This window comes from Buceros rhinoceros, unplaced genomic scaffold (assembly GCF_000710305.1).
Source record: "Buceros rhinoceros silvestris isolate BGI_N320 unplaced genomic scaffold, ASM71030v1 scaffold9454, whole genome shotgun sequence".
Classification (NCBI taxonomy): Eukaryota; Metazoa; Chordata; class Aves; order Bucerotiformes; family Bucerotidae; genus Buceros; species Buceros rhinoceros.
In genome coordinates, this window is record NW_010408777.1 from 1 (window position 1) to 13585 (window position 13585).

Below are 13585 nucleotides of genomic sequence, written 5' to 3' on the forward strand. Positions count from 1 at the left end.
TATATATATATCTGAAAATCAATCATATCTCTTAAGCTATGTCTTAAGTCAATGTAATTGACAAAAAGTAGGGAATAATATACTAATATTAAAAAACATAAACACAGGTGTCAGACTTTCACCAAAATAGACTTTTAAAAATTATAGGATGTTATCAAATATAACACTTTTCTTTGTTTAAGCTTAGTTCAGATGACCTCTGCTGAAGTTAAGCTGACATACTATATCTTAATATTTAGGCAGGATAAGGGTACATAAACAACCACTATGGCTCAATTAATGGACAATAGCTTGTGGAATACAGTCGATTTGACTGTGTGCCAAAATTCAAAAGTACTGATTACTTCAAACAACTGAAGCAAGCAGCTCTGTCAAAGGCACTATAAAAATGCCATACAGCTTTTCAAATGTCCCTGGTTATGTTCTTTAATAAAGGGGTAAATAAATACACAGAAGGTAATTAAAGAAAATTTAGCATCTGAAACAAAAAGAAATTAAAGGAAATATTTCATATTTCTATGGTAAGGATAATGCAAAGTGTTTAACCATTACAAGATAACCAAAACGGATAAGGAACTTTTAATGCTGTTGTAGAATATGTCCATGTGAGACCTTCTCATGCAAGACCAGTGATCAATGATCTCATTCCTATGGTTCGCAAAGCAAACAATGTTTTTCTCACATGCATTTCACTGATGTTTAGTTTTCCATCTTCTGCTTCCACTTTTTGCAAGGAGGTATTCTACTCATTTAAATGTAGAAATACCCTTCTTCAGCCTTTGTTTTTCGCCAAATAGGCATAAAAAGCAGTATCAACATCAGAAAAAAAAATCAGAATTTTTTTCCTGCAACACACTAAATAGCACTCTCCTAATTTCATTACTCTTTAAAATGCTGTTGACAGTGATGTTCCTTTCCAATTATAGTATATTTATTTCAAATTAGGTTTCTTTGTTGTGTGTTTTCCATGTATTATAATATGACATCTTATTAGAGATGGAAAACCAGCTTTGCATACATTTTTTCACACAAATATCTCCGAGTTGTTTTTTCCTTTTTGTTTGAAAGTCTCAAATTTTATGTATTTTACATGATTTTTAAGAACATTACTATAGACTTACAGGTATGAGATGTATTTTTAACTAAAGGACATTGGTCCCATGGCAATGGGTGCTGAAAAGACTGGGAAAAGTAAAACAGACTCCATCCAATAATGACATTGTAGTACAGGGCCACAAAGAAACATACCTATAAAAAACCAAACAAAAAGACAATTCAAGAAGTTGTACTGATTAACTACATTTGTAAATAAAAAAAAAAAAAATTCCTACTTAACTTCCGCGTATTTCAGCATATCAGCCACTGGACTTAATTTTAACTAAAATAAAGCAGAATAAGAACTGCATTGTCCCATTAAAATACCTGACATTTTCTAAATTTTCACTTCTCTCTGTATTTATCATGTAACGCCGATACTTTTACAGTTTTTTGTCAAGACTACTCTGTTCCCAAGTTCCTAATTTCAAAAGAATCACAAAGTACAAGTTGACTGCTTTTACAGACATACATATATCAACATTTTTAATATACTAATTTAAATTTTAGGATATTCCAAAACATTGTAAACTGACCTTCATGCCCAGCTACAATTAAGTGGCCTTCTCCTGTAGTAAAACAGAAAGTCTAAATCATACAAACTGAAAGCAAACCATACAACTGATGTTAAAAACTTACTACACAGCTTGCAAATCCAATTCCTCCAAGTTTTGGGCTGATATAATTCCACACACCGATACTCCCTCGGCGGATCCTCTGCCCCACAGCAAGCTCCAAGAAAAAGAGTGGAATCCCTATTATCAGTAGCAAGATTAAGTATGGCACAAGATAGGCACCTATGAAAGGAACAAAGCAGAAATTAGTAGGAGGTAGAAAAGCCAGAACTTTACAGAACAAATGTGAAATTTTCCAATAGCTTTGAGTTAGTGTCATTCACTGCAAAGCTTTTTTGATCACATGCGAAGAGTAATTTTACCTGAATCTTTGCCATACATCCTGTAAGATATGAAAAACCCAGAGACACTGAATTTCTAAAGCACTGTAACATTTTGGGTCAAACCTTACTGAAAGTGAATTATTATCTAAATTGTTTGTCCACTTGTCTGAAATTTTGGGCATTTGATCAACCTTTTTAGAAATACAGGGAGGCAATCAGGAGCTGAACCAACACTTCTTACAAAACATCACACCTTAACTTGTGCTGCAAGATTGAATTTTTAATAAAAGAAATATAGAAAATACTGTGCATACAACACTCCGAATGTCATCCAATTTTAAGCAGTTTCAGAAGATGGTTGATTTTTTCACGTGCACCGCAGACGCTCAGAAAGGGGATTTCACAATGTACAAAATAATGATTCCATCCAGCTAAGCAAGAGAACCATATCAGCCCATTTCTACCAGGCTCCAGACAGAGACTAGAGACACGAGGTGGAAATGGAATGGAGTATTGTAGAACCAATTTTGCTGTATTTGCAAATTCTCCTTAAAGACATATTGGAAATGCAACTGTTACTTCACCTTTATACACACACACACACACACATATATAAATATAAAACAATGCTTTTTTTCAAGGTCTCATTCCCAGGAAGTGGTCATACACAATCCTAACTTAATGATATATCTCCATCTATTTCAGTAAAACTAATTGCAAGTAAATACATCCATACCCCGACAAGTTCAGACCCTCACTTCCTCCTTAGTTTTGTGGAGTATTTAGTACTAGAGCTAACAAAACATTGAGGCATCAGCAGTTAGCAACTTGGCACCTAATTTTCAAATGCTGCAATATAGAGTACTGTGCTGGCCAATTAACTCAAAGGGCTTAGGACTTTTGATTGCAACCATTGTAAGGCTAATGAAAAGCACTTGAGTGATGCAGACTGCAGCATGTTGGAGCAAGCTACAAAGCAAAGATAGAAAGATCTCAGAAGCTTAGACTCACAGCTATTAAGTTGTATAATCACTCTATTTATCTCTGTGATGAGAGAGAAGTTGAGCAAAGTTCAGAAACCAATTTGGGATTTATCCTCAACTCCAGCTAAGTCCTACTTTAAGTTACAGTGTCATTTGCATATCCCTAGTAGGCAGCTTATCTCGTGGAATACAGTTTATTTCAGAAAAGTTACTTTCCTAAGCTGTGCAGCAAGCCTCAGATTTTCTGATATCATCAACTCCTACTTAGGTCCACTTGCTATTTTGCCGTTCATGAAACACACACTAATTCTTCCATTATAAAGAACTTGCAAAGATCCTATGCATGTAGTAATTACAGTCTTGAGTCTAATAGTAGAAAAAAGACAGAGGAAATAAAATCTCAGAAAAACTACCAGAAAAAGAATATTGATCTTATTTACCTCACAGTCTATATAGGTTCTTGTAAGCAATGAAATAGCTCTTTGTGCTTTATTTTCATGACATGATAATTATTATATGTAATGATACTGTTTTGAGCAACATTTGGTCAAAACCTATGCCAGGCTCTGTACAATATACTGGTTTTGAGGTTAAAATACTCCCTTCATTGAGCCAAACATCACAGTCTTATCTACTCATTTCAGCACACCATAAAGCATCTGCTTAAGTATTATTTTGACTGAGGCAGCTGCTACACTCTCATTCAGTACTTTGGTGTCTTTTATGGTTCAATTTGTACGTGCACATAACAGAAAGAACGCAAAGAACTTACTGTCTACTATGAAAAGAGAGACAAGAGAGACAGATGGAAGTAGATACGAGGAAAACTGAGAAACAGAATAACAACTACATTCCAAAATAAGCAGGACTATCTGTCTTAAGAATATGTAAGACAAATAATACCATTAAATACCCTTGATTTATTATCAACATTCTCTCAAAAGTTCACTGAGACAGAATTACACTGTTAATTCACATTGCAAACAAGAAGCTTTGGTATCACTATCTTTAAAAATTCGGTTATACAAATAATTGAAAGAAAAGAGTACATAGCTTTTCAAAGCATGTAACACTACTGTAAATGATAGCCGAGATCTTAATTAGACAGGTGTTGCATAGCTGAGCAGAGACAAGCCTAAACAGTTCAATAAAAATTGGTGCCTAAGTGACTTACCCTGTATCCCACCGGATGACTGTACTAGAGCAGGAACTGAACCCAGCTCTTCAATGTCCCACTCGAACAACCTTAATCACAAGGCTGCAAGTAAGCAAATGTTTAAAGACTGGGCTGACGTGGGATTTTATGGTGCAGTATGAATGCCTGTTGCAAGATTTATCAGTTAGATTCAACTAAATGACTTAAGTAAATGTGATGTTAAATCCCCACATTACATCATACATTACACACTCCTCTAACTCAGTTTGGGTAGCCAGCAGAGATCATCTCTAAACTGCAGAGCACCTGAAGCGCTGCTCTTCTGACCATTCAAACCTGCTGAGCATCCTTCTGATCTTACATTGCCCCCCCAAAGAAGGACGTACTGGAAAATAGCGCACATATAAGTTTCAGTTCAATATAGCTTGGGCATAGCTGGATTATACGACTGTATATCACAGCTGCAAAGGGCTTCTGTGCTCCATAGTCAACATGAAACCACAGCATCTCTAGACAAGTATTTTGTTTCAGCCTTCCCTTGAAGCTATGCATAATACTTCAAAGAACTGTAAGACATCTTTACATAGTCATAAATCAGAATCAATATGGAAACAGCTCAGTATGTCTCTGATTTGCAAGTGCATGAAAACACGGGGCCTTGGAGTCACAATTTTGGGTAAGGATTGTTTCTGTTTGAATTAGAACAATAAATTACACATGCTGGCCTGGAAGAGCATCCTGCCATTAGCTACATTGTCTGCTACCAGCTAAGCAAACTTCCAAATATTACTATTCTGTGTAGTACTGGATGCCCACATCCCCTTACTATATTTTCAAAATTGTTCTACTGTAAAATCACTTTTTTGCACATCCTGGCCTTAAAGACTTTTGTATTAAAAAAAACTCATCTCAACTTCATAAGGGAAAAAAGTATCTAAAAAAACCCCCTCATCTTTCCTCACTGGAATGAATGATGAAGATACAAAAGATTTCAGGAAATTAGGAATGTTAATACCTTGCAGAGCACTGCTTTGATTTTTTCATTTTTTTATTTAATCGAGCTCCATAATGGGATAATCAGTGAATTGTCTCTCTTGATATTACAATATGTACTACGATTGGCAACATTATTGATAGAAGTGGAATATTAACATTGGTTTTTATTTTGAGTTCTTATAAATGATCAGGAGGGAAAAATAACATAAAATGACATGACTCATAGTGATTAAAGAGTTGGAAAATAATTTCAGAAGCCATAATAAAAGACAACATAACCATTATCATCTGGATACTACAGAAGAACTTTTCTTCTCCTAACTATTCTTGATGTAAACTGAAAAATAAAGTAACTTTCCAGATTCGTTTCAACTGCTGCTGTACTCATTTTTAATTAAGGGTCCAGTGTCTGATTTAATTCTTATAAAGAAGGTGGGCTTTACCACTGTCCTGAATAGACATCCCAGTTCTTAAAGCTTACTGGACACCTACTAAACAGAAAGCTGATATTCAGCTGATATTCATTATTTTCAATGTCAAATGCTAAAATTTTCAACACTATGACAAGTGGGCAACAAAACACTATAGGTTTACAGTCTACTAATTACCATGACAAAATGCAAACTGATTCATTCCAGAAAACTCTGATAAAAGGGTTTATGTTTTATCTGCATACTGAAGTACAACTAAATTTCAAGTCTGATAATATAACTTAAATCAGAACTCAACAAAATAACATTGAACTCATCAGTGAATTGAAGGCACTGATTATAAACTATTGGTCAAAAGCTAAATAATGAAGCCATCGTATCCATACACAGTGTTGGAATACAAGGGAAAAGTTGCTTTGTCTCCATTCCGCTTGGATTAGACTATCAGATGGTCACTTCTAAGGACTACTCAGTCTTCAACAGTTTACATATTATTTCCCCAGCAGTTCTCAACAATAGCTGCAGTGCTTTCTATATGACCACTGAACGTAACTGTTCCAATCTACTCGTATTTCAGTATAATGTTGAGCCACTTACTGTGGGACTCCACCCATGTCAATTTTTTCAAAATATAATGGCAAGGTAATACAATACAGATTTCCCTATGCTTCTCACAGCTTTTAGCTGTTTATTATTGTTTACTAGTTCTTTTGACTTTTTATATCTCAGGGATATCAAAAAGACTGACCTTAAAAGAAAAAAAAATACAACAACCCAGGAAAATTAAGTTATTGTTCATGAAAATGCAATACAAAATCTTTGGGTGTGCAGGAGTTGGTAGACTCCCAGTAACACATGCAACACTAGAAGTGTCTCTTAGATAAATATGTTTACTTGTCTTCATAATAACACTCACTCAAATATTACTTACTCTAGCAGAACAGCTAATTTAATTTGCATTAGATACTTCTAGTATGTGAAAGTACCGTTTTACTTCTGCTAATCCTAAAGGAAAACGACAACCAACAGAACAAACTTTAAATATTTCCCTTGTTTGAAAAAAGTGAAAGGTATGCAAGCTAACCACCATATGATAGCAGTGAGCAACAGGAAAATATAAGTCTAGTTTGTTAATGTTTATTAGTCTCACCACAAGACTGAGTGGTTTATTTTTAAGGCTTGCTATCAATCATAGGAAACTGAGGCAGCTTTGAACCTAACTTCATGCTAACATAGGTTATGAAGTTGTTATATAGGAACTGAGTCTATCTGAACATACATATTTGTCTTCATATAGTCAAGGAGTAATAAATAAACTGTACAGAGTAAAAATGATAAATAAAAAAAAGCCTTTGAAGCTATGTTAGACTATAACCAGACAGAATGCAAATCACCCTTGTGAGGCATCAAGGAATAAGCAGCTTTTTTTTATCTGTTAGGCTGCAAAGAGTGGAAGAGGTACCTTAAGTGCCAGATGGGGACTGGGCATTGCTTCCAGGGGTAAGAAGGACCTGTGGTGACAACAGAGGCGAAGGAGGCAGAGCGATCTACAGTCAGTTCCTCGGAACTTTAATGAGCACCTTCAGGTCCTCATTCACAGAGCCTAGAACTCCTTTGGGTCCTTCCTCTCATCCCAAGTCAAGAAACCAAGCGCCCTTGAGCGCTCTCAGTGTCCTCCAGCCTCCTTTTTTTCTCTTGACACTTCCTGAATTACAGCTACATCCTTAATGTGGATCAAAGTATGTCCCAGCTGTGTACTAGCCTCTTCCCTCACCTCTCACAACAAACTTTTTTTCTGGCAAGAGCCAATTGTGAAAGTGTCACCTGTGAAAGCCAGCAAAGAGCTACCCAGTCAAGCTGTAACTTTGTTGAGCCTAACAAAATATCAGGTATTTCTCTAAATATTTATGAGTTTACATGAACTAAAGCAACAGGAAAAACTGTTAAAGGATCACAAGAAAGAAAGTGAAGGAAGTTGCTTTGGTGATACACACCAGACACAGAAACAGAGACTGGAAAGATACCTATGGACATGCAAGTATCACCGCAGTGTAGCAATACACAGGTTACCTTGACAGACGGTATCACAGAAGACTTACTGAAGCAGAACAGAGCTCTGAAGTCAGGAGTGTTGTGGTATCACAGGCCACAGCCATAAACAAACCCTATCTCTTCAGAGAGGTGTTAAACACTCAATTTTTTTCTTCACAAAATCCTCTAATACACATCTATTTGGGTGAACTTGTCTGTGTCTTTACTGTGTTTATTTTGTTGGTTTTGTGGTTCTTGTCTTACAAGTTTAAAAAAAAAATAAACAAATTGAAGATTACTACATGGTTAGGATTTGCCTTCACTTTCATTGGTGGCTTTGGAACACAATGTTGGAAGAAACCTGTGAAGGAAACTAATGAGTAACTATGTTTTTTACTTCTTTTTGATTTAAGTTTGAAGTATATTTATTCTTATACCACTTTTTAATATACACTCCTCACCTGATGGTATTTGCCAGATAAGTTCCCTAAACATAGGAAAGAAAAAAGAAGAATCTTTGGGCAAACTTAAGGTAGAGACCTAGCCATATGCTTCACTGAAACAGTTGTAATGAAAATCCACAGAAACGCTGTTTACCTTATACCTGGAGACTTCAAACTAAAGCTTTCTCGGCAAAAGAATACAGAACAGTTCTGACACCGATATTTAGAATATGGCTTTATTTGCATAAAACCACTCCAATTTTACCGAGAATAAAACATATATGAAATAATGTGTAGCACAAAACTGGAACCTCATACAAAATATGTGTAGGTTTTTCTACCACGTGCTTGAACGTCTTCCCTCTTTTCTGCTATTTTTTTATGCACTCCTGACAACTATCTGTCCATCTGCACACACATACACAGGCACCAATGTACTTTACACGTAATTTCAATTTCTTGTGTCCCCTTCTCCATCTTGCATTATGGTTCACTTGAAAACTAAGAAAGCTTTAGCTCTCATAATCACTTGCTTTTTTCTTTTGTTCTGAAGGTTGAAATTCGTTAAAATGGTGCAAAATTATTGTTGAAAACCTTGTCTCAGCCATTTGCCAGAAAACATTATGTCTCCTCAGACTATGTTATATATCCAAGTTCCTGCAATCACAGCAAGGGGAAAACATTTAATTTCAACCTGAAATGACTCTATTTTTTCAAGTTTGATTAATGAAGTGCCATAATATCTGAAGGATGAATGGGTTGGGGTGAAATTATTAATTAATTTAATACATTTATATTTGATCTGAATTAAATTTACAGTCACTGGCAGAGTAATTCTAAAAGCACCTGACGATATGAAACCAACAGCCTAAGGAGCACAGCCACCTATCTTTTCTGTTGCTTTGAAGGAGAATCAAATAGGCTTGCAAAATTAGTAATTAACTACATTAAACACAGACTCTCAAAACGGACATAACTACACAAAACTGCTGTAATGTATTATCCTTGAGACTAGATCTGGACAACATACTTAGCATGAAATTTGCATTTTAATAGCTACACCTTTAACTATACATCAGTTTGCTTTAAAACCTGTTAATTAACAAATGTATTAATTTTTTCAACTATTAGTAATACATGATCAATTCTATACCGTGTCTAATACACTAGATGAGATTGCCATCCACTGAAAAGCCATGGTTTTTGAGAAACTACATTCAGTGTGTTTACTCAGTAACGAATGAAGAAAATTTTAGATTAATTTGGAATATCATAGAATCATCTGGTTGGAAGAGACCTTTAAGATTGAGTCCAAATGTTCACCCTGCACTACCAGGGTCCCTAAACCATGTCCCTCAGCACCACATCCACACGTCTCTTTAACACCTCCACAGATGAGGACTCCACTACCTCCCTGGGCACCCTGTTCCAATGCTTCACAACTCACTCTGTAAAGAAATTTTTCCTAATAGCCAACCTAAACCTCCCCGAGCGCAACTTGAGGCCATTTCTTCTCATTCTATCACTTGTTACTTGAGAGAACAGACTGACACACAACTGCTGCAACCTCCTTTCAGGTAGTTGTAGAGAGTGATAAGATCCCCTGAGCTTCCTTTTCCCCAGACTAAACAACCCCAGTTCCCACGGCTGCTCAAGATAGGACTTGCTCTCCAGACCCCTCACCAGCTTTGTTGCCCTTCTCTGAACACATTCCAGCACCTCAATGTCCTTCTTGTAGTGAGGGGCTCAAAACTGGACACAGTATTCGAGGTGTGGCCTCACCAGTGCCAAGTAGAGGGGGACAATCACTTCCCTACTCCTGGCCACATTATTGCTGATACAAGCCAGGATGCTCTTGGCCTTCTTGGCCACCTGGGCACACTGCTGGCTCATATTCAGTCGGCTGTCAACCAACAGTCCCACGTCCTTTGCCACTGAGCAGCTTTCCAGCCACTCCTCCCCAAGCCTGCAGCATTGCAGGGGGTTGTTGTAACCCAAGTGCGGGATCCCACACTTGGCCTTGTTGAACATCATAGAATTGGCCTCAGCCTATTGATCCAGCCTGACTCCACACCAATTATTATTTCAACCACATAATGACTTTATCCTCAGAACAAAAGAAGGAAGTTAAATGAGAGTGAAAAAAAAATTTTACAATAACTAGATATAAAAGAATTTAGACTTTATCCTGAAGACAGACTATTTGAAAGTATGGACTCCCATTTTACTGCTTGAACTGACTGAGAGTAAACAAATAGGCACAGAACTATATTCTGATTATATTCTGAGCTTATTTCTATACTCCTCAATTACATCAGTTTTGTCATTCAAGTTTTAAATTCCAGCATGAATAAAACGCTGTTCTTTATTTTCTATTCTGTAGTACAGATTCACTTTTTGTGTCATGAAAAGTGCCAGGTGTGTTTTGAATTCAGGTAAGTAATTAGCAACACTAGGATGTGCATTAATGTAGTATAGTAGGGTACGGTATAGCACAGGATAAAACATATCCTTCACAGAGGAAGGAAGGTCTCCAGCCTCATACTTCATTCTACATTCAAGACTACAGATGGACAGCTAACTAATAAACAGCTTGATGTTACTGTTCTAAGTGAAAACTAACTTGTTATTTTGGAAAACACTTAACTAACAGCACAAACCAGATGCATTCCCTTAATGTAATGATTTAAATCAGTCATTATCAGTAAAAAAGTAGTTTTCATTCCTATAGTGTTTTGTTGTTCTTGCAGAAACTAAATTGTGATCAAATGGCCTAGGAGCTAAAAGCAATTAAAAAGTAAGTGTGAAGCTTACTACTGCTAAATACTGAAGACCAAATACTGCTTTGGTCTTTTAAGTGGATGCAGATTTAATGCCTTGATTTACTGTCCAAGTACTGTAAAGAACACTTTAGCACAATAGCCAGGTTCTAAATAATGCAACACCTCACAAATACGTGTTTTGCTTAACCACTAGTGAGTGTGACCACTAGTTAAGGTGGTACCAAAAACTTTCTCCCCTAAAATGAGGAAATGGAATCTTAGAAGAATCTGCTACTTACCTGAACAGACGTGTCTCTGTAAATAAAGAAAACATGGGGTTTTCCTCATAGGCTCTGGCAGAAATTAAAAGAAAACCGTGACGTGCTGGAGCAAGTTTTACTGTAGCTATCTCTGCTAACTTCAAAACCTGAATGGTTAACTTCATCATTTAGCTACCACTAGCTATCACAAAACTTACCTCCACCATTTTTCTGACAGAGATATGGGAATCGCCACACATTCCCCAATCCCACAGAAAATCCAACTTGTGCCAGAATATATTGGAGTTTGCTGTTCCATGCAGGTCGTTCATCTTCTACATCTGAACCTTCTTCAGCATCTGCATCTTTTTCTTCCTGATCATCAACCATAAGTTCACTCTTCTTAAAGGCATCATCGGAAGAATCTTCATTAGACAGAAGGTCCTTAACTGACTCAATGACATCATCATCTAGTTCTTTTTTCACTACCTTGCTGTTCTTAGGCATTTGTGATATAAGTAAAATAGTAAGGAAGTCACGTTCAGCTGATCTTTGAGGTTCCTTCCAACTTGGTATTCTATGGTTCTATGATTGATTCTATGACAAGCACTGAAGAAAACTCTCCTTCTGCTTGGCTGAAAAATATTGAAGAAATTGACTGAAGATTGTGCCTGGTGAGTCCTCAATATATCACAGAATCAAAAGTAAGGACTTCCGTTTCTGAACATTTGTTCTACTGCAAGTATCTGTGAAAAAAAATAAAAAAGGATATTATACAACTATGCAGAAGAGACTTGATTTATAAATCATATGCTTTAGTTTACCCATTTCTGCTTATCTTAATGATTTGACAAAAGAAGAAAAATAGATAGCAGAAAAATAGATAGCAGAAAAATAGATAGCAGAAAAGGATGTTAAACCACTTCCAAATTGTAGGAACGAAGTCCACTGTTTGGTCTGAAAGATTTACATAGAATACATTTCATTCACTTGCTGAGGGTTTTTTTTTGTTGTTGCTCTTATTTATTTTCCACAGACTGATAGACCAATTGCTCACATTTTGACAGCAAAATAAGAATCTTCTTGAGGTATAATGGGGTATGCACTTCACATAAAATTTAGGAGCTCAATTCCATTATTTCCTGACTTAACAGCTGTACTGGAATTTATTAAAAATGTGTTTTAAACAACGTAGATCAAGTTTTTCAAACCATTTCAGAAAGCCATGCAGCAATTAAAAATTTTATATATAGAATGCACTTAGTGCTTCAAAAGCAAGGGTAACTTATTTTCCTGTATTCTTCATGAAAGAATATATAATAACCATATTTTCAAAGCAGAAATGCTCATCTCTTATGAGCTTTAATGTTTTATAGTTTCTCAGAAATAGTAAATAATAAAAAATGTCAGAACAATCTGAAAAGCTGTAACCAAATCTAGTTAAAAAGCCCACTGTTTCAAATGTGTATGTACAGATCTAAAAATGCCTGCATTTGAATATGTGTTTAACACAATGAATCATTTAATAAGACAGACAGACTTGCTTGCAGCTGCTATACTGAAGGTAGCCATAGGATTTTGGGGGAGTAAAGTTTCTTGAGAGATTCTTCAGGAATCACATGGGATAAAACTAGTACATGCAATACCATCTGCACAATTAAGAGTCTTAAAAGGGATTTAGGTTATGTGTTAAGCTTCATGAAAACCCTGAGGAGGGAATACACAAGGAGTTTAATCAAGAACTGCTAACTGATCAGAATCAGTATTACCCCAAGACCTGTCAAATTTTGCTTATGGACTTGCAGCAATATCCAGCCCACAGGATGAAGGCTGTATCATGTTCTGATGACCCTGCACACAGCCAAGAACTACAAGTTACTACTGGACTGTTAGCACAATATTTGAGAGATCAGGCACCTCAGACATTAAGTCACTGGAACCCAGCTTATCAAGAGGAGACTTCACAACAACCAAAACCTGTCACCACAAGTACTATCACCAGCCTCGTTGCTGGTAGGACAATTACCTTTCAGTAGTTTCCAAGGACATGGAAGTTGAACTTCACCCCAGTTGCCTAAACTCTATTGTAACCTTTTTTCATTCATTCCCTAGACTCCCATCACCGCCTCCTCTCAGCAACTCCAGGTCTGGCAGTCAGCCCAAAGTTTTTAAGCACAGTAGAGCCTACTAGCTTGTGATCTCCTTCATGCTCAATACTGTCACTGAAATGGCACTATAAACCTTCCTTCATGCAGAGGAACTAGTATCAAGCTTTGTTTTGACTGATATCAGTTCTTAGAAAAAATGAAGTGTGCGAGCTATACACAGACCAGCACAATGGGGGAAAAGTTGTTAAGACAACAGAGAAATCCTAATACTGTACCCTGTATATCCGGACTAAAGAATGACTGTGCAGGCTTCTTTTTATCTGTTTTGTCTTTCAGCGCAGCCACGGTTTTAAAATGGCGCCGGCAGGGGGCTCAGCTTTTGTTCTCACCGTCTCCTCTCCCCCGAAGCGCGGGAAAGAGCT

The 13585-nt window shown here is 36.5% G+C and overlaps 1 protein-coding gene across 1 annotated transcript; it reads right to left on the minus strand.

Annotated features, from left to right (window-relative positions):
* Positions 1-1121: 1121 nt before the first annotated feature.
* On the minus strand, positions 1122-11562 carry LOC104492419 (sodium-dependent neutral amino acid transporter B(0)AT2-like; the record flags this gene model as incomplete). The annotated part of the gene is made up of 3 exons (XM_010134977.1): positions 11274-11562; positions 1735-1892; positions 1122-1248 (listed from the first exon to the last, which is right to left on the minus strand). Coding segments are annotated over exons 1-3 (574 nt in total), but the record flags the coding sequence as incomplete, so codon positions are not given.
* Positions 11563-13585: the final 2023 nt, after the last annotated feature.